The 27,917-nt window shown below is 41.4% G+C and overlaps 1 protein-coding gene across 1 annotated transcript in view; it reads left to right on the top strand.

The window, feature by feature from the left end:
• Window positions 1-27,917, top strand: part of LOC125709706 (glypican-6-like) — a 184,929-nt gene that overhangs the window by 73,743 nt on the left and 83,269 nt on the right. The window contains 1 exon segment of the mRNA XM_048978401.1: window positions 14,194-14,585. Within this exon segment, the coding sequence (XP_048834358.1) occupies window positions 14,194-14,585 (392 nt within the window).

Genomic DNA, 27,917 nt, shown 5'->3' with positions numbered 1-27,917 from the left:
TAAGCAGTGAGAAGATGTGCTCTTATTGCTGCTGCTTCCGGTTACAGACTGAGTCAAGAAGCATTTCTCTTCTGTCTTGTCTTGTTTCTTTGAGTTTACGCCAAGATGGGATTCAGATCTGCCATCAGTAAATCTGTAAATCTTTAACACTACTCTTTCCAGCCTTGTTTACTTCTCCCTCTGATCCTGCCTCCATTGGAAATGCAGGTTTTAGATGTGATATTTATCCATGCATTTCATGAATAATGGTTCTGCTCTAAAAGTTCACTAAATGGGCGACGTACCTGCATGTAGCCTGGGATGTGACATTTCCGTAATGGATAAACTGTGCTGAAAGCACGCTCCTGAGAAGATGTACTAGTCTCGTCAGACCTGTATCCAGTGGCAGATCACATAGTAGGTCTGTTATAAGCTAAAAGCTATAAAAAAACACTGAAAAAGCTAGAAATAAAAACGTGTCAGTGTATATTGAAAACATCCTTAGGTATCACTCCATTCCAGGCAAGAAGGCAGAGTTTCACCTTAGCTTTTGCTACGGTCGCTCCAGGCAATCCAAATATGCACCTCACATTACTATGCAGTATATCTTCTGCTGCACAACCCTGCCTTAAGTTATTCACATCTTTTGTAGTAATTATCACTGCCTGCGAGAAAAAAGTGACTTGTTAACGATACGTAGAGTTGTCACCATTTTTCGAGTTACTTCAGTAGCTACATAAATTTGCAAATGTGTAAGCTATATCCCTGAATTTAGATTTAGCTTTTCCTAAATAGCTAAAAATAGAATTTAAAAAACAATCCCACGAATCTCACATTAAATGACTTTTTTCTTTTGTGAAATAAAAATGACTTTATGATTGCGGCTGTCAGTTCCGTCCCAAATGTTTGTAAACATCTGGTCTTTGAAATAAAAATGTTTCGCGTCTAAAAGGTTGTTATTTTTCTTTTTGTTACCAGATGCCAACAGATGCTGTAACAGCTACTACCGCTGTCCTGAAACATTTTTTTAAGCTGTGCACCTATACTATTTTGAGACTTTTTAAAAACTGTGTACCTAATAATCAAATAACATATATTATAACATACTGTAAATGACTTTTAGTTTACCCTTTGAGTCTGTGCCTAAATTGCAAGCTAATAGAACAACAAAGGTGTAAGGAAAAACCAAATCTGTCATTTCATGCAAATACATAAATCTGCACCCTGCAGTTAACGTGATACGTTCACCATTGTCCATCAATGGCTCTCGACTCATGAACACAGACACACTTGACACAGATAATCATTTCAATCAGTTTAGCCAACACCTCTGTAATCTTTTGTCTCAGGTTTGCATACTGAGAAAAAGAGCAAAGATTAGTGCTGAAGTATATCACCACAAAATGAAAGGATGTCCTAGTTCACTGGCTTTTGCAATAATGTGAGAAAACAAATTACTCTGTACAAATATTTGACCTCTCTGCCACGAGCGATATGCTGTCCCACTGGAGGGTGCGTGCGGCCTTCCATTTAATTTAGGCTTGTTGTCCCTCAGTATTGAAGTACTCTTTTCTCCCTGTCTGCCCTGGAAACTAGACAGAGCTGTCAAGCAACAATCGCACGTTGAGGGAGCTGCAGTTTTTTTCTTTTTTCCCTGTCATGTTATTATGTACGAGCTGCTGCACTGTGATTGATGGGCTCCTATGTAATCGTCTCCTGTTATCACAGTGTGTTGCGGCAGAGTGATTTAATTACTTGACCGCTGCATTGCTGCTCTCCGCTTCTGCACGATAACGCCACCTGCTTCGCCTTCGGGATAAATCCCGATCCAAATCTGTACGCTGGAGCGTTGTGGGAACGTTTTGTCCCAAGGTCCGTAGGACCTGAACCGCATTGTGTTCTGACTAAACAAAGCGGGTTACTATGAGTGTCAGTGTAACGCATCAGTCATTCCGGCGAAGGAGCTGCATCAGTCATCCCAGCCAAGGTGCCTGGCCTCTCCCCTCCTCCTAGTCGCGATGTGAAGGGACAGGGGGGGTAGGGGGCGTCTTTGCAGCGACTCCGGTGTCACCGCACGCAGTCGTCTGTCCCTTTGAAAACGACGTGTCAGCTCCATGGCGAGCGAGCCAGCTGCTTGTTGATCGGCGCGTCTTTGATGACAGCTTTGATGGCTAAGTGGTGACACTGTGTGCTTTTAGCCTCAGTGTGTATCAGAATAGCTCCCATGTAAGCTGGAGGAGGCTGCTATGCATCAATCAATGACGCTAACCATCCATCCAAAGCTACCAAACTTCGGGCCCAAGCTGTGATCATCTTCCATAACCCCTTATCCAGTACTGGAGTGCAGTTTCAGCCTGGAAATGGTGAACTGTCCCAGGAGGCCTACTGCCCCGGGCTGCCCCCCCCCCCCCCCCCCAGGACAGACTGCCAGCATAATGCTATTCTTTACTCAAATTCTGATTTTCTTTGAGATATACTGATTTGCCATGGTTTATTAAGGAATAACTTATAAAGCTATTTTAATTAACTTTATTTTTTAAAGTTATTTTATTATCTTGCATTATTTGTTTGCAAATTAGTTTAAAAAAAAGTATTTTTATTCCATATTTTTCCATCGGCTTCAGTTGAACACTTTACATTATTTCTTTATATTAATGAATGCCTCATAATCATGACTGGAATAAGCAGATAGAAGATGGATGGATGGATGGATGGATGGATGGGTGGGATAACGAACCTGTATCAGGCAGGAACACTAAGAAGGCTAAAAAGTCTGAGCCAACAAGCACGGGGCTGTTCGGCTGTCAGCTTGATGAAAAGCGGTGGGTCGCAGGGTTTGGGTTGGCGACAGCAGACCGAACAGAGAAGGGAAATGTAAAAGGCGGGGGGCGGCCTCCAGTTACAGAGCCGGGGGTAGAAAGGCGGCGTAGGGTTTCATGTGCCCAAATAGATGTAAGTGTACAGGCAGATGCCTGGGCTGCATCTGTCTGCTTGGGGTTAAAGCAGGACAAGCTGCTGGGCAGGAGGGAGACTCACAGTAGCATGTGGGCAGACATACTGGAGGTGGAGGACAAGGCTTTAAGCTAACATTCTGTTAATCACAGCTGCTGGAAAGTGCGCGTGTGTGTGTGTGTGTGTGTGTGTGTGTGTGTGTATTAATATATTCATCAGTATGGGATAATACTGCCCCAATAAATCATGCACTTCTATATTTTCACAGGATTCTATCCATCCACATGCCCTGACTGCTTATCCTGGTTAAGGTCGCGGGGTACACAGATATCTACATTTTTTTTCTAATATTTTTATTCAAACTTGTGTGTATAAACGTTGATTTGCTTGATGCGTGATTTGTTTGAAAATGCAGCTTGAAATGTTTGGTTTTATTGCGCAGTCCTGCTCTGGAATGTTAAGGATATTTGCATTTTATTCATTCATTAATGTGCTTATATTTTCTTGCAATTGATCCATTTCTCATAAGCGCTTATCTAATCAGGGTCACAGCAGCCTAGCCTGAAAAGGCGGGACACACCATCGTAGGCGGACGGGGGTTTTAAGGCGCTGGCTTCGTAGCCTGCGTTTGTAACCTTTGTGTTTCATAATGGGACCTTCAGCTATATCCCCGGGACAGGCATTTAAACCTTAGTAATTTTAACGAATACCTGGATATCTAACTGGGTGCCTTTCCTAGCGCCACCCTAGACTGGGCCCCACTGGAAAAACTGCCTTCAGCTGGTAAGAGGAACTCATTGCCCACAACCTTCAAAGCACCCCGGTTTATGTGTTTGCATGAAGTAGAGTGTGTCTTATATACTAAAGCTATATAAGGGGCCTTGAGTTATATAAATCAGAGTGTATTTTAAGTGCATATAAATGTCTATCTGTGGCAGGCCGTCATAGCTTTCACATGTGGAATAGTCTTCATGCATAAGTGGAGCACCCCGACACACATTAGGAGAGCAGACTGCGAGCGAGCTTTCTCTCTGAATCGCGTTCTTGTTTGAGAACACGTGGGTGGATAAGTGGGAGTCTGTCGCTTGTTTAAGCGGGTGATTCTCATGCAGAATGGCACACAAAAAGCTGGAAGATACAGGATTCTTCTTGCTTTGAAGACTGATCTTCTCTCCATAAACTTCCATAACAGAAAATAATTATCTTCAGTCTGGCAGTATCGGGGAACCTAGCAATGCACCTTCCCATACTACTGGATCATTGTCCTCGAATCAATGTCCTCAAGAGCTTGCAGCCTCTCATTAAGTCAGACCTCTTAATTAGTGGGATTTATTGAGCTTTTAATTGAGCTAAGCTCTAAATACGGTATTGTTAGAAGGACTTGTAGCTGGCCTGTTGGAAAATGCTAAAGCCTCTCAATGATGTCACCATCATTTCGTATAAAGTGATGTTTTATGAAGTATTGTACTAATATTTATGTTAATGATTGACTCTAAATGTTCTGAAATTAATAGGTGAGATCATCATGGCTCCAATTATAGCCAGCGGTTGGCCAATATGTATCAGCCAGGCAATCGTGATGATGCTTCTTTTTCAAAATAGCACATTGGCTGATAAACACAGTCATTGCTGGTGAGAGGGACGTTCATGTAGAATGGGCTTTTAATGGCGTGGTATCTAAGCAGTGATAGTCCCCCCCCCCCCCAATCATCAGTGGTGCCTGCAGAGGATGCACTGCAAACCTTGCATCTGCCTGAATTAATTAGTTTCCATGCTATAATGTGGCTATATTAACATTTAGTGTGATGCTGTGTAATAAAATATTGAAGTGTTTTGATGTTTAGATGTGATTCACAAATGTTAAAGTTGGTCCTGTGGCTTTGGTAACCTTACGTAAATGCTATAATTTGAATCCATTTGTTGTCTTAATAATTAATCATTATTATGGGGAACCATTTATGATTTTATGGAAGAATTAAAAATTAAACAAAGGACTTGTGGATTTCTTTTTCAAAACAATGGCTGAGGAACCTTTGCTTTTAAAAATTGCACATTGTAGTCAAAGGGAATTGTTATATAAGCGCGTGACTATTTTCATGCCGTTGAAGTTGAGTCTTACAAGTTCTGTGAGGCTCTATTTTCGCTATATTCATATATATATCCATATTCGCTATATCCAAGCCCTCATCCACTTTTCTGTTTGACTTGTCGTTCTTGATTGTCAGAGCTCATCAGGTTGCCGCATTTATTCTCACTCTCCATGCAGTATCTCCAAGAGAGAAAAAGCAGGCGAGACGTACAGCATTGTCCTTACCAGAGCTCGATTCGTTACTATAACTCGAATCCTTACCATAGCTCGATTCGTTACTATAACTCGAATCCTTACCATAGCTCGATTCGTTACTATAACTCGAATCCTTACCATAGCTCAATTCGTTACTATAACTCGAATCCTTACCATAGCTCGATTCGTTACTATAACTCGAATCCTTACCAGAGCTCGATTCGTTACTATAACTCGAATCCTTACCAGAGCTCGATTCGTTACTATAACTCGAATCCTTACCAGAGCTCGATTCGTTACTATAACTCGAATCCTTACCATAGCTCGATTCGTTACTATAACTCGAATCCTTACCATAGCTCGATTCTTTACCGTAGCTTGATTCCTTACCATAGCTCGATTCTTTACCGTAGCTTGATTCCTTACCATAGCTCGATTCTTTACCGTAGCTTGATTCCTTACCATAGCTTGATTCTTTACCGTAGCTTGATTCCTTACCATAGCTCGATTCTTTACCGTAGCTTGATTCCTTACCATAGCTCGATTCTTTACCGTAGCTTGATTCCTTACCGTAGCTCGATTCTTTACCGTAGCTTGATTCCTTACCATAGCTCGATTCTTTACCGTAGCTTGATTCCTTACCATAGCTCGATTCTTTACCGTAGCTTGATTCTTTACTGTAGCTCGATTCCTTACTATAGGTAGATTCCTTACCCGTAGCTCAATAATGACAATAAAGGCTTTCTGTTCTATTCTATTCTGTTCTATTCGATTCTATTCTATTCTAATTCCATATAGCTAGTTTCCTTACCATAGCTCATTTTCTTGCCATAGCTCGATTCCTTACTATAGCTCAAATCCTTACCATAGCTCGATTCTTTACTGTAGCTTGATTCCTTACCGTAGCTTGATTCTTTACTACAGCTAGATTCCTTACTATAGCTAGATTGCACTCACAGCAAGTTCACACCAGAGTGCTTTTCATGGTGCTTCAGAGAGATTTTGTGTTGAGACAAATTCTGGTGAACTCATTCAGGAGTGCAAATAAATATATTTTTTGAAAGCACAGTATAGCCTATTGTATTTCCAGATTTCCTTAAAACAGCACAAATCCCAACCAAATGCAACATTCAGGTCAATTGTTGTTGCTTCTCCTCATGGGAAGCCTATGTGAGTAAAGGGGAATGTTGATTTTTATAGGTGTGTAGGATGCTTTTATGAATTAGTAGACTATCCATATACGGGCGTGATTATGCCTTGGCCATGGAGCCTTGCAGTGAGATACAGCTGTCTTCAGTGACATGCACATTTGTATGGAATGTATGCAAATTGCTTTGGTAACACTTAAGGCCATGTGTTTAGTACATGGTTTTAAATATTTATAAAAAAGCATAACATATTTTAGCCGGATTTATTATGCATTATGACTGCCTCATGAAGCTCTCATCTATAATGCATTATAGGTACCTTTATAATGCAGTACAAAGCCTACAGTACCTTAATGCTTATACTGAGCATTATAATACATTAGAGGTATCTACAGTACATTATAGATGAGAGCTTCATACAGTAGTCATAATGCATAACACATATGGCTATAATGTGTTATGCCTTTTGATAAATATTTATAGCCATATGTATAATGTTTTATGAATGTGTTTATAAATTACTAAAACATGGCCTCTAGTAGAGTGTTTCCATTATTTTCTTTGCAGAGCTGAATAAATCTGTAAAGTTATCCTGTTATTGTCATTTGTTATTCTGCTCATCGCATTTCCTATTGGCTGCATTTAGGTACAATCCAATCTCAGCCTTCCATCACCCGTCAGACACCCTGCTCTCTAAATAACCTTATGGGCACTGGCCCTTGAAGAAGCCGTATCGGTCAGCCACTAGCATCGACCGAACAATACAGGAATTATTTAAATATCTGAGAAATCAAAGTCTTGAGTGAAGGAGCTCGTTGAGCAGAGCAACGCAAAAGGCATTTATTTACTCATTATTTTAAGAGGCATTGCACACACTGTTATCCACTTGGGAGTAACAAAGCCAGAAGACATAGTGCTGGTGAACAAACAAAACAATCTGAAATGTTATAAGATATAAATGTTTATAGGTCTGCGTCCTTGTGGGTGTTTTTGATTTATTTAGTTTTCCCAAACAAAAACAATGGTTTTGGACTTTTTTTCATAATAGGGGAGTATTTATACTGATGTTCTAACCGATCCTTCTGTCTGCGAGATCCTCCTGTTTGCACTAAAGAAATCCTGCACCACTCTGAGGTCAAAGGAACCGAGCCAACATCCATGTCCAGTGGATTCCAACGCACAGTACGGAACTGCAGTCCATCTGCATCACCACCGAAGGTGTTTCTCTTCCTGGTGCATCTTCATACACAAAGCTTGGAAATTGGAATGTGCATTGGGAGAATCCCAACTGCATGCATATCCTGGGGGATAAAGTCTGTTGTTCCCAGCTGCAATTGTAGGATAAAATCAACATTGTACAAGATCTTATCTGTATATAATGATAAATAAATAATGATAAATATTTGCAGTAAAAAATATTTCTGAAAATCTACGGTAAACATGGCTGCTTCCCCAGGCTTGCAGTAGCCGTGACAGACATGCACTCACGTTACTCGTGTGAGATTCTGCTCCGCAGCTTTGCTGTTTCATAAACTACGTAGTCTGTGTGTCCCTGGAAGCCGCGTTCCGAATCTCGAGTGCATTGTCCAGATGCCTCAGTATTATCAGTCAGAGCAGACAGGAGCGCTGTGCAGGACGATTATTCAATATGCAACAAGGCCTATGATGTATCCTCTGATGTAAGCTGGGGGGGGGGTGATTTTTGATGTTTTTATACATAGCTGTATGTCTTCCGTCAATGTAGGAAAACACACGTAATACCACTCAGATATTCCCCGTATTTCCTGCTGTAAGCCAGAACATTGTTAAAAGGGAAAAAAAAGATTCCATAAAGCAATTGATGCCATAAAGTATCATTATGATGCCAGACAATAATTGATAGGGTGACAAACGTTATGAAATATGCAAGGCGAGACACATTTTCCCTATAATCACAATGAGCGGGTGGCTCTCTGTCCTAAGCCGTTTGCCTGAAATGACTGAAGGCCGTCCCAGTGAATGGGTGTCATTCTTTGATGGGCTAATCAATAACCGCAACTGGCTAAATTATGACAGTGGTGTTAGTGGGCAGCCACATGGGCGCAGACCTTCAGCAGCTTCCTGAATGCTGCTGCCTTGTCAGCAAAATATCGCAGAAGACATTTATGAAGTCATTACAATAAAAGGCCTGTTGAGACTTTATTGTTTGAGGAGACAAATGACCCTGGGTTTTGCATTCCAGTGATTTATCGTCTCAAACCATAGGATCATTTTTTAAATATGTCCTGTAGTCCTTTCCAGTTGTTTTACTTTTGTTTAAGAACTTTTCTCACTTAATGATATTTTTAGATTACACGTTCAGAAATCACTCATCACTAAGCTATATCATGATTTAATTTTGTGCGGTGTGTATGTGTTACCTAGCTATGAAACTCTTCTCACATGAAGGGCTAATAAAGTACTTCAACTTACAACGTGTTAATTTGTTCCTTTACAGAGATAGCTTTAGTCGACAGTGAACCGAGTCAGGCCCTTGATATGATTACACTCCACGTGCAGGTAATGACACCCAAAATTAATTCTGTGCTCTCAATTAACCGAAGTGAAGCTCAATTAATTGTCACGGCTGAAGACGTTCACCCCTGTTACTTATTTTAAGTACCTTGGTGTAATTTTTTTCCAAGCTATTATACCTTGTGACCCACAACTTAAGATATGGATGCTTTTGGCTGGTTGAGTCATGTGTACTGAGTCATGTGTACTGACACCTGGATTCCCAGAGGAACAAGTTCCTTAATTCACCTGCAAACAAGACTGACTGCAGTTGGCATGCTTGCAAGACAACTTGTTGAAATGGTGATATATATATACACACACACACAAGCAGAACATTCTGTATTTTTGTTTTTTCAGTTCATGATGTCTTGTAACATGCATGATTCGTGTGCTTTCATTTCACAAAGGTGCATCAGTTTAGTTTTTATTGAACTGTAAGCAAAAGGTCACAGACTAAAATCACAAGTACAAAATTCTGTTTGGCTCCTTTAGATACATGTACAAGCTCCTTAGTCACTGATCATCCTTTATAAACTCTTTTTTTGCCGATTTTTTTTCTTTAAGACTATTCATTTGCAAATGTTTTGTAGATAGTTTTGCTGAAAAGAATCATGACATAATTAGAATCACGTTGAAATGCAAGATTTTAATATCCATGGTATTTTTTTCATATGTACATTTACATAAAGAATATGTAAGAAAGAAAAGTGTGAATGTTATCAATGGTTAATTATTGAGTATCCATGGACCATTCCTTCGCTTCTCTGGAGGGCCGTGTAGTAGTTTGATTAAATATTTAACGCAGCCTTTTGATTAAGACACAAGAAGCAGTTGCTTTGTCAACCTCATTTCCAGCAACTTTCAATAAATAAATAACAGGGGAAGTATGCTGTTTGCAAACTTTTTTGTATAATTTTACTGTGCATAATAACTGTGCTAGAGATTCTTTGAGTAGAATCACAGCAGGCATTGTGAAGTATGTAAGGACCAGACCGTTATTGCCTGGAAACCTACCTGCAATATTATTTTCTCAATGCAGCTTTTTATTCAAATCAATGCCTGATTATAATGGCCATAGAAATTTCACATTGCATAGAACTACATAAAATGAATTGCTTAGATTTCTCTAGATTTTGCAGCAGGGAAAACATCATGGAATTTTTTGTAACATCGAAGCTAAGGTTGGGGAGGGTTTGCATGGCCCAGTATGAAACACATGAGTTAATAAGTGATGATGTAATCACAGGCCTGTCCAATGCAGTGAAACTAGAATACGTAAGTAGGGATTTAGTACTCTTTAATGAGAACATTTGATACACTTGTTCAAATCTGGTTCAGTGCAGCTGGAAAGATCACTTTTGATAAGTAGGCTTTTTTTTGTGGGGGTGGAAGTCCAGTAAAGTGTAGCCCCTAATATTTTAATTTCAAAGGCATTGCTAAGCACTAATGAGCACTTAAAAAAAGAAATTAAAATTTAATAAGACCCCTTAGATTTGCTCCAGTAAGTCACTGAAGTGTTATATAAAACGAGTGATGCAGGGGGGCGTCATTGGGTAGTAAGTATATTCTGAAAGTGGCTGAGAAGAGTCAGATGACCTTGACAGATACCGCTTCAGACTGATAGGGAATGCGTGTTACACATGATGGCAGCAACTCAAGTCTCAGAACCACGACTTCCCTTTGATAGAGGACATACTTTTCGGCTGGGACTCGGGGGTGTGGGTCTGCTCCGACTTTGGTGCTTTGGTGACTGTACAAGGCGCTAGGAGGTGGCAGCCAGCTGAAACTGATGATTAAGTCTCCCCATTAGTGAAACGGGGGCAGACATCGAAGGAATTTCTAACAGGAACTTATTTAAGTTTAATCAGCTGCTGAACATCTCGTGTCTCTGACCCCATGAAAGGTGACCCGCCCTTCAGTGACAGCATATGGGAGAAGACATTACCACCTCATTTAAGTTACTGGTGACAGAGAGCTGGTAGACTGCCACCTGTAAATAGGGAAAGCAGGACAGAGGAGGTAAAAGGAGGAACTGAAAGGCACGAGGCTGCCATTGCCGGTCTGTTTAATGCCAGGGTTCCCCAGAACGTCTCCATAGTTGGTCTGAAGAATATGCTGCGATTACAGGTAGCTCTCTGAATCCCAACACTTTGAGTACTTTGCTGTAGAAATGCTTACATTAACTGGCCAAGGTAACAGCAGCGTCTTATGTATAAAATTTTAATATTACTGTTGCGTTTCAGTAGAAAAATTGTTTTCAGCACAGTACTGAGTTCCAAGAATGTAACAATAAACAGTTTCTTGCTTGTACATGAACGCCACTGAACATTCCTTTCATTTCTATTTATTTATTTTTTTATTTTTTTATTTTTTGGTTTTCGCCGCGCTGGAGTTCCACTTTGACATTGTCACAGTGTGGCAGACGTGTTTCCAGTCACAAAAGATGATATTCTTTGAGGTTTAACCTAGAGACAATCAATAAAAAAAAAAGGATAGCTACCAAACAAATGCTCCGTGACTGCATGGTATCATGCTGAAATCGAGGAGGACAGAGACGGATCAGCCTATCGGATCTTCCCTGTGTCCTGGAATCCCACACAGAAAATGCGATGGCATCAGTGCTGGGAATCAATCACTTTTTCTAAATTTTATTAGCCAGGAATTGGTGGCATGGAGGCGGGGAATCAGGAAGCTGTATAGTATGATCTATGTAGGTTACACATATGGCTGCACTGTACGCGGGTGTCCATTTTACTGTCATCATTACCGTAACCAGACACAGCATGTCAGTGTATTACATTTCACCAAAATGATATGTAAATTAGACCTAGCCGAATGCTCTCAAGTTAGGAAAAGTACATCGACAGTATCAACATGTCACTTTTAACAATGTATAATTCTTGTAATGGGTCATACCCATTAAATTAGGTTTTGACAGTTATGGTATGGCAGCTTGCCATGTTATTTATATTATTGTATATTATGTATATTATTTTAAAATTGTTTTGTATATTATGAAAGATTGACATAATCTGTAGCCCCAATTTACCATACATATCTACTTAATAATGTACATTTTCATGATATCACTACATTTGGAAGATAAAATTACCTTAAAGTATGCAGCAATATAGCAGTTAATTAGTTATGTGCTTATTCTTACTGCAGTTTTTCTCCCTTCTTTGTTACATAAAAACACTTTTTAGCTAGTGGTTTGTGTACATGTGTGGGCAATGGCCAGTGCTAACAACACCCTCAAAATTCCTAATAGTCTTTTATAAGAGGACTATCCCTGCTTGATCAGCCATGCTGAAGGACGATTCAACATGTCGCAAAGAGTTCTGAAAAGTAGTGTGGGATAATGGATATTTCTTGACAATATCCTGCAGACCCTTGTGATTTTTTCTTATTGCTTTCCAAAACAAATAACATTAAGCCTTTGAACACAGAGGAGAAGGTCCTCTGTGTTTCATTAAAAGGCCTGTCATTTACTTTGAGCTGTTACACGTTTGTGAACTGGCGAGGTACATCTGACAGACTCGCACAAGGGACGGATTTCCGACGCATTCACTGTTTACTCTTATTTAGAGCACTGTCAGGCGTAAAGTGTTATTTACATGACAGCACTGAAAACTCACTGTTTACACTGGGTGTCTGATGTAAATTTGTGTCATACGAAGGTGCTGACTGGTTGTAAGGACAAAGACCCAGAGGTGCAGCAAAGACGAAATCAGCTTATGCTTATGAATATGAATAACCTAAACAATTAAAAAGGTGTCAACCAAAAAAGTCACAAAATATCGCCGCAGATATTGTGTGGTTTTAGGATTAACGAACCACCAGTATGTAGCCTGTGAAAATTAATTAATGCTGAAATGTTAGTATTACCTAATGAGCTTTCAGAAATCATCGGAATTCACTGAGCTTTGGACCTGACACTTTAACTGTGTCTCCTCTTACACATTTACATTGACACACTGGGAAGTCAGGTGTTGTTAAAAGCCTCACTGCTACCATTTAGCAGAAGTGGAGAAACACACAGCTGCCCCCCCAGGGTAAATGATGTGGGTTCATCCCTCCTGCATCACCTGTGAATCATGTTAGAATGGAGCGTGAAAAAAGGATTAGTGTTCCGATACATTACACAGGATAGTCGTTTATAACAGCAGCGGTGATTAAATTCTGGTAGCGTTTTTGTTTCCCTACATGAGAACCTTTTCATTAATTATTTATGTTGGTAGTCAGGGTGTCATTATTTTGGGTAGTTAATTATTTATGGTTGTCCAAGACTGCCTGTTGGTAACGAAGTTATGTCCTGCAGCAGTGTAAAGTTGTGAAATGTTTGTTCACAGGTGAAGCCATTTCTGTCTGTCATAATCGTTGAATAAATTAATGCTTGCTTAAGATGGGTGTGGGGGGTGCAATTTTAAAGTGACAGGATGTGCCTAGTTCCCACAGTGCTTGCTAAGTAGTTTGCCCGAAATATAGAAGGACAAGAGTGACAGGTCAGTGTAGAATTACAGACACTGCAAGTCCTAAATACTTGCATCGTGAAATCCAGAAGTGAATAGCAAAACGCCGAGTGCTAGACACTGACAGCGCTGGCTTAAAAATAAATCTGCACGCTCACCACTTAATGTTAGTAACAGAATCTGATGTAAATACCATATGGACTGGCAGCAGCCTTTCGAACGCCGATAGCCAAACAGAACAACCGATCCCAAATTTTACAGTGCGGAAATATTCATAATAAATCGATCTCATTTATACCTAAATCAAAGAACTGCGTTTGGTGTTTTTAGTGGAACTCGCTCCCCTTGCTTTGTCGACAACTCAAAGCTGGTAAAAATAAAAAAGTACTTTGCAAACTTTTAAAAAATGTTTATTTCTGTATTAAGTGAAATTTTATATAAGTAAAAATGGAAGCTAATCTTAAAACAGTGGTTAGGATTAACTTCTGGCTATTATCTTTAACATGGTCTGTTTTAATGAAGTAAGTGGCGCAAAGCTTTTTAACAACAGCAGTTGTTTTTGTATTTGACTTATATTGAAATCTTGCATATTTATATATAATGATAAATTAATGTAGTACCTCTAATATGTCTGTTGTATATTTATGATAAATGATATCATATACAAATACAATATGCGCATAGTATTTTTGAGGTTCCAAAATCGATTTATCGAAAAATATTACAGTGATATTGGTGTTATCGTTGCCTTTGGAGGTACATTTCCCTCTGACAGCTGTTTTTCCATTTTCTTTTTGTTTGCCTATGAATCATTTCAATGCAGAATTTTTCCTGGAGCTCCTGGAGAACACAGAGAAGTCGCTGAACGACATGTTTGTACGGACCTACGGCAAGCTGTACATGCAGAATTCCGAGGTCTTCCAGGACCTCTTCACGGAGCTCAAGCGCTACTACACCGGTGGCAACGTCAACCTGGAGGAGATGCTGAATGACTTCTGGTCCCGGCTCCTAGAACGCATGTTCCAGCTGCTCAACTCCCAGTTTCAGTTTAGCGATGACTACCTGGAGTGCATCAGCAAGTACACGGACCAGCTGAAGCCCTTTGGGGACGTGCCCCGGAAGCTGAAGGCCCAAGTGACTCGTGCCTTTATTGCGGCACGTACCTTTGTCCAGGGCCTCATGGTTGGCCGAGAGGTGGCCAATAGAGTCTCTAAGGTAAGATCATAGCAGAAAGATCTCACGTCGGCTCTCTTACTTTCTTCACATGTCAAAATCTGATGTGACCTTATACGCAGAATCGAATCGCTGCGCTCGGGATGAACAGCTTTATGCTAGGCAAAGTGCTAATGATAGTCTGTCTTTCTCCTGCATGAAGATTAACTTAATGCCTTTGAAGTCTTTTGGAGCACATCTGCCATACAATATTAATTTGCCATCTGACTCATGAGGTGTGTCTGTGGTTTTCTTTTTGGGGAGTCCCTCGGCTAATGAAAGTGTTTTCATTTTTTCCCCCCCAACTTCAGGGTTTCTTTACGATTTCTAAGCCCGTATCAATAATAATTTGAAATTCATTTCATGCACTTTGTTCAGAGTATAGCTGTATTTCATTGGCTGGGAACAGTAGTGTGCATTAATTAAAAATGCTGTCAAGGATTTAGCTGTACTAAGTAATAAAGCTGATAAATAAGTATAGTGACAATGTTCTGGCTTATTATTAAAAACAATAAAAATAGCTTATACCTGAAATATTTAAGTAGCATTTTGCTTGTAAATAGGTAGCTTTCAGATTGCTGTATAAGAAATTACTCTATTAATATCTTGCATGGCTTTAATTGATACACAGTTGAGGCGTGAATATTGAGGCGTGAACATTGAGGCGTGAATATTGAGGTGTGAACATTGAGACGTGAATATTGAGGCGTGAACATTGAGACGTGAACATTGAGACGTGAACATTGAGACGTGAATATTGAGGCGTGAACATTGAGACGTGAATACTCAAACTAACATCACTTGCCGGCTTTACGTTTGCCTCTGCGGTACGTGTGCAGGTGCGCCTGCGGTTGCAGAGCCCTTTCACTCCTGAACCTCCACTCTATCCCCCCAGTGTATTTTTAGTGGGGAAGAGGAATCCCTTTGATTAATCTAATCGGGAAACAATTGCTCAGTGCGTGTTTTACATTTATCAGCGAGCCCATTAACCGGGACGTAAGTGAATGTGCTGCCAGCTAAACACGGTGTCCCCGTTAGTATTCTACCGCAACACATCAACCCATGTTCACTATTAGTAGCAATAAAGCTAATTTCCTTGCAGATGTGTCTGGTTCTGAATACAGGAATGGCTGCAGTATTAAGACCTCAGCCTTGTGTGATTTCTGTCCCCCTGTGCTGATACTTATGTCAGGGAAGACAGGCGTAGATGTCAGAGCGCTGTGGGCCATTTGTTCTGCTGCTTGTCTTCATTTCTGCAGCACGTCAAAGACAAAAGCCTGCAATGTCTAACCCACAAACGAGGAGGAAATTAATGGCCCACGAGCGTCATTTTTGTGACGCTTGTTGTCAGTGTCTCCATGGTCTGTCTGGGCAATTAATGTGTCAATCCCCGACTGCCTTTGTAACACTCCATGCGTCATTTAAAATTTCGGAGCTCTCTCTGAAATGTCTCGCTATTTCAGAGGTCTTCAAGGTCTTTGCATATAAAATGAAGGATGTGTGTGTCTCCACTTATACGTTGCACGTGCCTCTGAGAGAACCCGGTACAAACCGCCAACCGACATGACAGTAAGAAACAGCCTTTTGATGCATTTTCCTGTGTCGTTTTTCTCCGGGGAGATCAGAGTCGGCACAGCGAGGACGTTCGGAATTATGTGCTTTTCATAGTGAATGTATTGATCAAAGACAAACGTTCATCTGGAGCCAAACGTAAAGCTTTTTAATCATATTGTTTTCATTCTCTGCCCGCAGCAAAATTTCGACCTTTTTTTTTTCCATTTGTTGAAAGTTGCTAGTGACAGCGATGGCTCCTGCTTATCTCGGAGTATAGGGTTAGGCCTAGGGGCACCTGAGGGTGGATTACGATAAATTACCCCCTTCGGGATAAACAAAGACCTTTTGGAGTCATACTGAATTTCCTCCACTGCCTAGAAAAGCCGCATCTCAAAGCAACTTTCAGACTCAGGTGCCCATCTCACATTTTTACAGGTCATTTAGGAAAATTATTTACGTGATTGATTTTTTTTAAGGAATTCCACATGTTGTCTTAATGACTGTCAAAGTAGCACGAATGTACATTTCCAAAACAATAATGAGCTCTCAAAGAATATTGGACGTTTCTACATGTTCAAGCCTCAAAATAAATTCACAGAGAAAACACTAGCCTTCACCAGGGCAGAAAAGTTGTTTTTCAGCACGGTAAATATTTTTGAATATAAAAACCTCCCCTCTGTTTACCTGGCGTGTGATGCCAGTGTGCCAGATGTCGATGCAAGACTCAACATAAATTGTCACATATTTCAAGTTAACTGTCTTGAGTCATTAAAAAAGATTTTTTTTGAAATACATTTCAAACTTTTTAGACTATAAAAGTAGTTTTAGTATATAATAAAATGGTATTTAAAATTTTATTTATAGTATGTCTTGCCTGTTGTTGTTAAGTCAATGGAGCAGTGATTGTATATCTTAGTAAATGCAGATAGTTATCTAAAATAAATCAGCTGTTATGTTATATGTGGCAGCTCCTCCATCTGCCACAGCTAAGCACTGTCCACCCAGTGAGTTCTGCTGGTGGTGCAAATGTCCTCATACAGCTTCCGAGCCAAAATTAACCCTCACTTACCTTGAACCTTGAACCTCAAAACTCCATGTGACCGCCTTCACTTGCTTGTTTTTTGTGTAGCTTATGCCTTATGCTATATTTACAAATTAGAATTATTGCAAAATGAAATCTGTCGAGCTAGTTTGCGATCACTGAAATTATCTTTGTTTGAGTGCAGTTGATATGAAATTTGGCTGAAATACCAAGCATTCCAGAATTTAGAAAATCTGTATTATTTGCAAAAGTGTTTCTTGCATATCTCAATTGTTTCTCTTCTTTGCTTAATTGTTATTTCTGTTGTTATACATTATAATCCCTGTACTGTCTTTTCATAGTAAATATACAGCTGTAGGATGACATGAATAATGCAGTAGATGATAACATGCCTGCTTAGTTCAGCAGTCTCACGCCACTGCGCCTCCCTCACTGCCGGTGTGCAGTCTGCATGTCCTCCGCATGTCCAGGTGCTCGGCTTTCCTCTGGGAGTCCCAAAACCCAGCCACTTAGTGAGTTTATGTCTGTAAATTGCCCATAGCGTGTGGCATGTGCCCTGCAGCCTTTGGGCATCCAGGAAGGAGTGACAGGCTCACCTGGACTCTGCATGGCTGAGTGGCGAGGTCGTGTAACAAGCATATATGCGTGGCTCTATATCTTTCAGTTTCTTTTCTTGTTTTTTTTTTCATTATTTGAGATACAATTGTCACTGGAGGCAGCACGGTGGTGCAGTGGGTAGCACTGTCGCCTCACACCACTGGAGCCAGGGTCTGAGTCTCTGCCAGGGCTCCATGTGTCTGGAGTTTGCCTGCTCTCCCCGTGTTATTGTGGGGTTTCCTCTGGGTGCTCTGGTTTTCCCCCACAGTACAAAACTCATGCTGAGGCTAATTGGAGTTACCAAGTTGCACGTGTGAGTGACTGGTGTGTGAGTGTGCCCTGTGATGGGTTGGTGCCCTGTGATGGGTTGGCGCCCCATCCTGGGTTATTCCCTGTCTTGTATGAGTGAGTGACTGGTGTGTGAGTGTGCCCTGTGATGGGTTGGCACCCTGTCCTGGGTTATTCCCTGCCTTGTATGAGTGAGTGACTGGTGTGTGAGTGTGCCCTGTGATGGGTTGGCACCCTGTCCTGGGTTATTCCCTGCCTTGTACGTGTGAGTGTGCCCTGTCCTGGGTTGGCACCCCGTCCTGGGTTATTCCCTGCCTCGTACATGTGAGTGACTGGTGTGTGAGTGTGCCCTGTGATGGGTTGGCACCCTGTCCTGGGTTATTCCCTGCCTTGTACGTGTGAGTGTGCCCTGTCCTGGGTTGGCACCCTGTCCTGGGTTATTCCCTGCCTTGTACGTGTGAGTGTGCCCTGTACTGGGTTGGCACCCTGTCCTGGGTTGCTCCCTGCCCATAGGCTCTGGACCCCCCACTACCCTGGCTAGGAAAAGTGGTTATGAAAAATAAAAATGGGACAGTTGTCTTTGATCTACCACTCAGTGTAGTATTTTTGATTTGGTGGATATTGCCAAGGGCACTAATCTAAATATGGTAAGGTGTAAATTTTGGTTTTGTCACCAATATTATTTCTTTGATGGATGGACTTTTAAAATTGCGCACAATATACGGTTTTTAAGCTGCTAATTTGTCTCAGGCAGTGAGGTTATTTGTGTCTTTAGGTGAGAAGGAATATGTTGTTTTGGTTACTAAGCTTGTGTTCACAGTCACTGTATGCCAAACCGTATTGTCATCCCTTCCATGCCTTTTATTAATAGCCTGCATGTTTTACTGTAGGATTTTTTCACAGTACACAAAATCCAGTCATTGAAGCATAATTATATTATTATTAAAGACCAATCACCATCATCACACCGGTTAAAATACTAATGACGGTTCATCGGTTGACCAATACACGTCCGGACAATGTATAGATGAGCATCTTATAATGCAACAAACTAATTATATTGATTGCAGTTTTATTTTGCATTTGCACAGAAACATCTCATTATGTTGAAATGGCTTTGACATACTGCATGAAGTGTAAGTATCGTCCTGTGGCACGATATCGTTTTTTATATCCTGGTCTGATCTCGATATTGATATAAAAATTTTGTGTATCTGCCGATACCAATCCATTGTTTTCCCCCTTTATCGGCTATTAAGCATTAAATGGCACGTCTGTATGATAAACCATGCACACTGTCTGCATTTCGTGCTGTAGTGGCATCGTTTGCGTGTACTAGGTATAGGCTACGCCGCTGCCCTTCAGGAATAAATTCACAGCCAGCATGATTTACACAGGTCTGCTTCTTTGTTTTTTCCAGTAACAACTTTCACAAAAATGAAGTGCAAATTGTACAATCTGTTGCCAAATTAAGTATAACAAAGAAATCAATCATAAAAATAACACCGCATACCCAAATAACCATTTCTAGTGAAAAAGTAGACGTACGTTTCTAGTACAAAATAGCATGGATAAAACATTTAAGTAGTAATCAACCAAACTTTTGAAGGAATATAAGTCTGAAGGCATCTAGTTTGTATCTGTTTCCCTGTGTTCAGACTTAAGAAAAATCAGCATTTGCCTTGCATACATGCACTCTGCAGTTTGGCTCTTCCTTCAACGTAAAATACAGTAACGGCATTCGCACGCGGCCAGCTGGGCGGCTCCGACGCATGCGCCCTGCTGAACAGCGAGCCGTAACGGGACTCACTTCCATTCACCGCGGTAAGGCTTTGAGCATTTTCACGATTTTTCAGGTTAGATTTATCTCTGGTTGAAATTCGGTTTCTTACCCCGTACCAAACCCAATCAAGCATTTTTCTCCGGTTCTGGCAGAAATGCATGTTTCATTCTGGTGTAAAAAAGGACACTTTGTGGTTAGAGGTGATGTCGAAGAGCTGTCGTACGGGTGGAGGTTTTGGGACTTGTGGCTCATAGTCTGTAAGAATTTATATTAGGCATCAGTGCGCATTCTCTCGCTTTTCGGGGGGGAGTTAAATACAGACTCTAGTGTCTTTCAAGTGAGAAGACCATCTGTCTGGCCATCTTCTGCAGCCCCCCGGCAAAGAAATACTGACAAATGTCTGTTATCATTATGCCCCCCCTTGGGGCTTGTAGCCCAGTCCGCAGTAAGCTGGCCAGACATTCCGCAGTAAAAATGCCAGCCCTTCAGCGGTGACCTCATCCAAGCATGAATAACCAACCAAATACTAAATGGATAAAACGATACAGATTGGGATTATTTTGCTTTACGTGCTGGAATTATGATTTTATCTGCGATTAAGTTCAGAAAATCCTCAAGATTAAAATGGAAGTGCTCTTTTATATTTCTGTTCTATCTTTTATACTCAGTTCTCAAATCCTGGAATAGGTTTTAAATTACTGTTCGATGGTGGTTTACAATCTACAGCAATGTAATCTGTAGCTAAGAAGGTCATCTGAAATATATATATTTTTATTTATATATATATATATATATATATATATATATAAAAATTTTATATATACATACACACACACACTGTGCATGTATACAGTATATATATGTGTGTGTGTGTGTGTATAAGGAATCGGACTCTTCTGTATGTCAGGCCTATTGTGAGCTCATTTCCTGCTAAATGAGTCGTGTGTAATTTTAGGAGGGTTCGAAATGAAGTTCACTCCTGTCTTTGGCCTGATCTCATATCCATGCCTTTTATTTAGTGCCGCTGAAGGGGGGACGAGGGGGGGGCTGTCCCGATAGCCGCAGTGGCTGCTGTTTTCGGCCGCACACAGTAAGATGCTGATAGTGGCCAGGCCTCCAGCAGGCCGGGCGCATCTCTGTAGGTAATGAGGCGCGTTTCATTCATCCATATGCGGATGTAGGAATAGCCTTAATAAATCAGAGTGAAAACAGAAGTGAAAAATTATGCTTTTATTTTGTTTTTTAATTTCACTAAGAGGTATTTTGTTGTAAAAGGCACCCGTACATCTTAGTAGTGCATTTGATCCATTTATGCAGCAAAATATATTTTATGAGAACAGTTCCAGTTGGTTACCACCACCTGAGGCTACAAGACCTGGGCCTGTCTTTGCATTAGAAGTTTTAACCTTTTGTTTGTAATGCATGAACTGCAAAGCTTTCCCTGCTCTGATGAAGATGAGGAAAATAAGTGTTTTTTTTAGCCCCAACTCACCCCCCACCACAGCTGTCGCACCGCACAGGCATTTAGGCAGGCCGCCCGAGTGGTCTGTGGCAAGGCCCCCATCCTTCCGGGTCCTCCTCACACCACCCTGGCCCTGCTGGCCTCTGTGCTGCACAGACCGGCGTGAGCAGGTCACCGCCATCCACGCCGAGGTGGACAGATGGCTCCCGGTCCTCGCGGACTTCAGGGACACTTGACGTTTTTTCATGTGCTGCGGACAGCAGAAGCCTTTGTGGCGCCAGATGTTGTATCTCCAGCAAATTCTTACTGCCGCTGGTTTTCGTTTCATTTCTAATAAAATAAACCTTTCATTATAACCAGTACTTTCCCACCACATTCCTCTATTGCGGAATTAAACTGAATAATCCCAACATTGCAGTGATCAAGTTTGATATCTTTGTCATGCCATCAGTTATTAAATGGCCCCAGTAAAAAGGAGATAAAATAACTTACAGATTGGGATTCAAATTATGTTGCTGCATTTGTGGCATGTGGGGTTGGGGGGCGGGGGGAGTGTTAAACACATAATATAAAGAGTTCTCCACATTGTTCCTGAAAGTGTGTGGTTTTGTAAGAGCTTAAATACGGTCACTGTCAGCTTCAGTTGACATGCCTTTGTAAGGCCAGGATTGTTTATGTTCAAAAGTCAGTGGACATCAAAAGATTAAATAAGTAATTTGGGTAACACCTTCTATGAATGCCATGGATATAAGAATCTATGAACACATTCATAAACATCATAATGCATTCCTCTTGTAAACAGAAAGATACGTATTGGTGTCCTTGATGCGGTGATTTTGTGATAGCTGGATTATCAAAAGAAAATTCTTATAAGTCTTCTGTGTATGTTTCAATAGAAAGTAATAAAGTGACTCCTTACATAAACCAGTGTATATAACCTTAATATCAGCTATACAGCTATTACTTTCACAAGTTCAGAGAATATAACTATTAATTTATGGACCCAAAACTTTAGTCATTTAGTTTATATTTATATTAATTTATATTACTGCATTTGACTTTTTTTTTAAAAAAAAAAAAACAATATTAATTCTCCATAAAGTATTTAAATAGAGCTGGGAATTGTGTTTATTTTATATTACAGGATGGCTGTCCAGATTGAAGGTGACACTGATGATTGAACAGTCCAGGTATTTTTAAACAAGTGATCAATTACCTCATTAAACTTCACATAGACGACTACAACGGAGTGCCTGAAAAATGGAAAAAAAAAACAACAGGAGAAAATAATTAATAGGTCAATATTATTGCGTGTCCCAGAGGTGACATGGAAGAGTAATAGTCGCTGTTGTACCACTGGACCTAAAAATGGTCCTTGCCAGCTGTTATGTGCAATTTGAGCAGACCCGCCTCCGCCTGGGAAGATCCCCTATGACCACTTTTGATTACACTGGATGCCCACAACCCACAATGCACTCCATCCGCATTGAACTTCACTGAAGGACTTAAGTGCTGGACACTAAACGCTAGAGAGAAGAGATCTTCTCCGCAATCTTCTCCTCAATGTCCCGGGCATCATTCCAGGATCCGCATTCTCCAACGCTGCGAATTTCTGACAGTTCAGCTATTATGACATTCTATGGATTCAAAATGAGCTGATTGATAGTCTTGTGAGAGAATAATGAAACCCTCCTACATTTTGTAAATCTACATGTCAGTAACTGGTATCCAGTCCGCAGCCTTCAGTCAGGGTTTCTCCGCCGTTTATGCCGTGGTCTCACAATACACAGATTGTCTTGCATTAAGTAATTAGCTATCTTGTGGGGTTTTTTGTATCTTATTCTTAGTCCAAGGACTTCTCTAAATTCTCTGTTTTCTTTATACTATGCACTTCAGAAAAGGTCGTTATTAACCAAATGATTTTTCCATTTTCATTGGACCTTGCAGATACTTCCTATGATTTACTTTTTGTATCTTACTTAATTTGTAGGTTTGGGCTGAAGTTCACACATTTACAATATGACAATTATGGAATTTTCACTAGTCATTTTCACTTGACAGCAGTAGAATTGAATACAGGAAGATCACCAATGTTCACCAATGGTAGTATGTCTGTTCATGAAGGATAGTTTTAAAAACTAGGTGTATCCAAAATATTAATCCATTAATCTAGTATAGAGTCCCCATGAGCCTGTCATATATTACAGGAAGCACAGGAAACCCTATCAGTTCAGCACATAATCACGTACCCTGGGAATAATGGAGAATACAGTTCACTTGTATTTGGACTGCAGGGGGGTACCTGGACTAACCTGGGAGGTTAGTTTTCACAGGTGAGCACTTGCTGGTCGGCACTCCCATATAACCCTGCCTGGCTCACACAGAAATGGTCCATTACCTGCATGGTGAAACATGGGGGCCAGATGGGGAGCCATTTTGGGGGCAGGTAGGTGTGAAGGACAATGATGGTAGACAACCCTGATCCTGGAGTGCCGGTATCCAACTGTTTTTCAATCCTACCTGGTCTCTGATGAACCACAGCTCATCTCAGACAGATAGTAACTCCTCAGGTAGGATAGAAAACCTGCTGGATACCGGCACTGCAGGATCAGGGCTGCCTACCCCTAGATTAGATATTGGCAATGGGGAACATTACCTGCATGGTTGGGAAGGAGCCTGACCAATTGCAAAAGATGGAAAGGTATTGGCTCGATAGATTCAGCTTTACCTCCACACATAGTGTGGGCTCTGCAACTAGAGCTCTTGATGGGGGTGGAGTCTCTCCTACTCTGGAGTTCCCTATGGAGAATGACCTGAGCTGGGTGTAGGATACTCACGGGCTGAGGGTTCTGCAACTGGATTTTTCCCTTGTGTACCTGAGGGTGGCATCGGTGTGAGCTGCCAAGGAAAATCCTCCGTGTGTCTACTGAACGGCGTTCGGAGTACCCAGCCATCTCAGAGAAGATGGGTGAGGAACACTGCTGAGCTCCTGGGAGACCTCAGTGCTCACTTTGAGATCAATGGACATACCTGCAAGTAAGGCTGAGGACAAGGCCTCAGTCCTCGTCTGGTCATGAAATGTGGGTAATGACAAATAGTACAATTTCGTTAGTACAAGCAGCCACAGGGTCTCCCTCTCTGTGTCAGGGTCAGAATTCAGAGATGCAGAGGGACCTCAAAATAGAGCCGATGCTCCTTCAGAACAGGAGTTGTCAGCCGAGTTGGAGTGGCCGTCTTATATAAGGCTGCCACCTGGACGACCCCCAAGGAAGCTGTTCCAAGCATTGGGCTGAGGCTTCAGGGAAGACCTAGGACACGCGGGGGGGATTATATCTCCCAGCAGGCTTTGGAAGGTCTAGGGATCACCGAGAATGAGCCAGAGTCTTTGGCTCTGGAAAAAGACATCTGGTCTGACCTGCTCAGCATTGTGACCTTTACCAGGAAATGCGGAGGGAGAACGATGATCGTCATGCAGAACGTAGCCGTCTGGCAACCCTGCCACACCCCAAGGCATGAGCTTTTGTTTCCCTTTAGTCACTGACCACTTAATTAGCTGTAATTATCATGTTTTGTAGACCACAATTGTGTTTACTCGCCAGATCTCCAGCGGGTGCACTCTCCCGCCACTGTCAGTTTATTTTGTATACAAGAGAAAAGAGAATCACACTGTCCAACAAGAAAATTTCTGGAGTGGGTGTGGAGATTACATTTATTTTACAAGCCGCCTCCAGACTAGATTTTGCCCTTTCATTCTCCGATTTATCTGTGAGGGATTCGATTGCTTGATGCACGAAGTGCAATAAAAAATGAAGTTAAAAAATAGACAAGATGCTTGGCTGAGTCTGACTGGCATAAAAAAAATGCACAGTCACTAAATAAGTTATTCTTGACTTTATTTTCATCTACTGATGGTTTTGGTGCCAAGCTGAAAAAGTACACTGGTTTGATCCAGTCTATATTTTTCTCGTTTCTCTTAGGAAAAGAGGTGGGAATTCTTAATAAAGATCAAACAAGGTGAACACATTTTCATCAACCTCATTTCAGGAGCTTGTTTTTTATATCTGTTTTTTTTTTGATAACACAGAGGAACTCTTTTACTGTAGGATGTTTGCAACACAGTGAAAACCGATGATGAAATAAGCATGAAACCACAAGCAGAATCCCAGCATGCCGTAGATTTCTACACAGTTCGAAAAATATATTCGGAAAAAAACATGCCTGACACATTACATATTATGCAGTGCTTGACTTTTAAAATGGCAGAGAACATTGAACGAAGCTTAAAAATCCAATGCGGTCTCATACGAGGGTAGCTGATCGGAGTCGTACAGCTGATATTATAGCTCACTAGTCTTAAGAAGGGGATTTATAACCAGCAGGGTCAGGGACGGATTATGGGTTGTGTGGCCCCTGGGCAAAATGTTCGCGAGGCCCCCCCCCCACCACCACCAGCACAACCACCACAGTTCAAGGGCCCTTGGCAGCCAAACGCCCTCCCTATAGGTTCAGGGGCCCTTGTAGGCAGAGGATCAAAGAATGTAGGCCCTCTAAAATAGACAAATGAAAATACATTGTTGATAAGCGTTGCAAATTGTTTTGGGCTAGAGGCCCCATGGGCCCCCTGCACCCCAAGGGCCCCTGGGCAGCGGCCCCGCTGGCCCGGTCCGTAATTCGGCCCTGGCAGGGTGGTATTTGTGTAAAGAACAATTCAGACACTGAAAAAAAAATGTATAATCAGTATTTTGTGAAATATGTCTGAATATGCTGAGATGACTGCTAGACTCATGGCAGTAAGTGCTTTTATAGCCAGATTTTAAAATCACTTTCAGCAGAAGTGGGCATCGTGCTGGGCAACTTTCAGAGTCAGCTTTCTTGTGTATTTAAAATTACAATTGAAGAAAACATCTTGATAAAATGAAGAACTGAATGAAAGATGGCAGTAAAGTGCAGCGGATCAGGCATGTCCCTTACCTAAAGTGGGGAGTACATCTTATTTATACCTGCTCTCTGGGTTGGATGTTAGCATACCCATTGCCACATTCTTGGCAGCGCCAGCCTTGACGATGAACCCATGACATTTCAGATGGACCTGGGCCCCTGGGATCAAATAAAGACGCCTGTAAGCATGACATTTTTATCAAAGAAGCGTCAGGGGGAGAAGAGGTGTGGCTCAAATACGATGACGCAAGTCAGATGTGATCGCCAAAGGGCGCCTCCTGGAGGCAGGTGTCTGTTACGACAGCTTTGCTGGTGACTAGTCAATGTTTAGAGAGCCGCTGCTCATTGTAAGTCACAAAGTCTGCAGCATTACCAGACACAAACATCAGCTGCCTTGGCACAATGTTACAGGAGGATTTCAGCAAATCTCCAGAGCATCTTAACCTTAGCGACAGTTTCCTTTTTTAACTTCTTCACCTTGTGTAACGCTTCATCTTGGCCTTCATAGGGCAGTGTTACTGGTCGTACATCATTCAAGGGCTTCCGATCTTCTCTCGAATAGTGAGGAGAAGCTTGTGGCACAGGATTTGGGAAGAGAATCTCTAGTTATTGGGGTCCTGCGATGCGGCACAGGACTGCCTCAGCACCACATGTGATCAGACAGGAAACCTGCAGGAGCTGAATGACTCCGGTGAACAAGACACAGCACAACTCCAAACCTGTAACCAGGAGGCTCTGAAAATCCAAGTTAGCAGCTGAAGTAAAATAGCACCCGCCAATTTATCTCTCATCAACAGGAAAACTGCCCAGTGACCTGACCCCCACCCCCTTCAAAAATATGATTTTAGCTCATTTTGTTTCTGTGGCACACTTTCCAGCAGGCTTAGCATAACATAAAAGCTGCTAGACTGTTGTGTGCGCGTCTTGATACTCGGCCTGAAATGTATGTAAAAATGAGCAGAAAGTCCCCAGGCCGGAGGCTGTGTAATTTCCAGCACTGAGTGTCGCTTTGTTTCCCCTCCTTCTCAGGTTGCTGTTCCTTACATAAGCTTATTTGATTAAGATGCCTCCATTGAAACACGGTGTAGCAATTTGAACAGCATAATTACTGCTGCAAAACAAATTATAGGAAATAATAATAAGCAGTGAAGCATCTTTCTAAATATGGTAAATAAGGTGCTCCAAGGCAAGACAAGGCGAGACTTTATACAAGCTTATACACACTTTATGTAAGCATACAGATGCATGGTATACAAGTTAACATGTTGGTATCAGCAGCTATTTGTTAAAAACGAAGATGTCAGCATCAAACTGATGCGTCAGACTTTATCAGTATTCAAAGTTGCCAGATCTAAAGACATGATTGAGAAGTAATCGAGATGATTGCAGCTTTGGACGATCAGCAGTTCTCCGTAGTGGAGGACGAGGGATTTCATCAGTTCATTCACCACTTAGAAGAGATCTCAAAGTACTGGTCCAAGGGATGGCTCAGAACATGACATTTGTTTATTATTGAATTAATTGATTCTTCGTTTTCCACATAAAGAAAAACTATGTAGCATCATTCTGCCAATCACTGCCCCCACCCCCTCCGCCGCCTGCCTCATCCCCAAGATCTGCAGGGGGTTCAGCAGTTAGCTGGTTATCAGTATCTGCGGTATTACACAAATA

This window comes from Brienomyrus brachyistius, chromosome 16, assembly GCF_023856365.1.
Source record: "Brienomyrus brachyistius isolate T26 chromosome 16, BBRACH_0.4, whole genome shotgun sequence".
NCBI classification, from domain to species: Eukaryota; Metazoa; Chordata; class Actinopteri; order Osteoglossiformes; family Mormyridae; genus Brienomyrus; species Brienomyrus brachyistius.
This window is presented reverse-complemented; position numbering and strand designations above follow the sequence as displayed.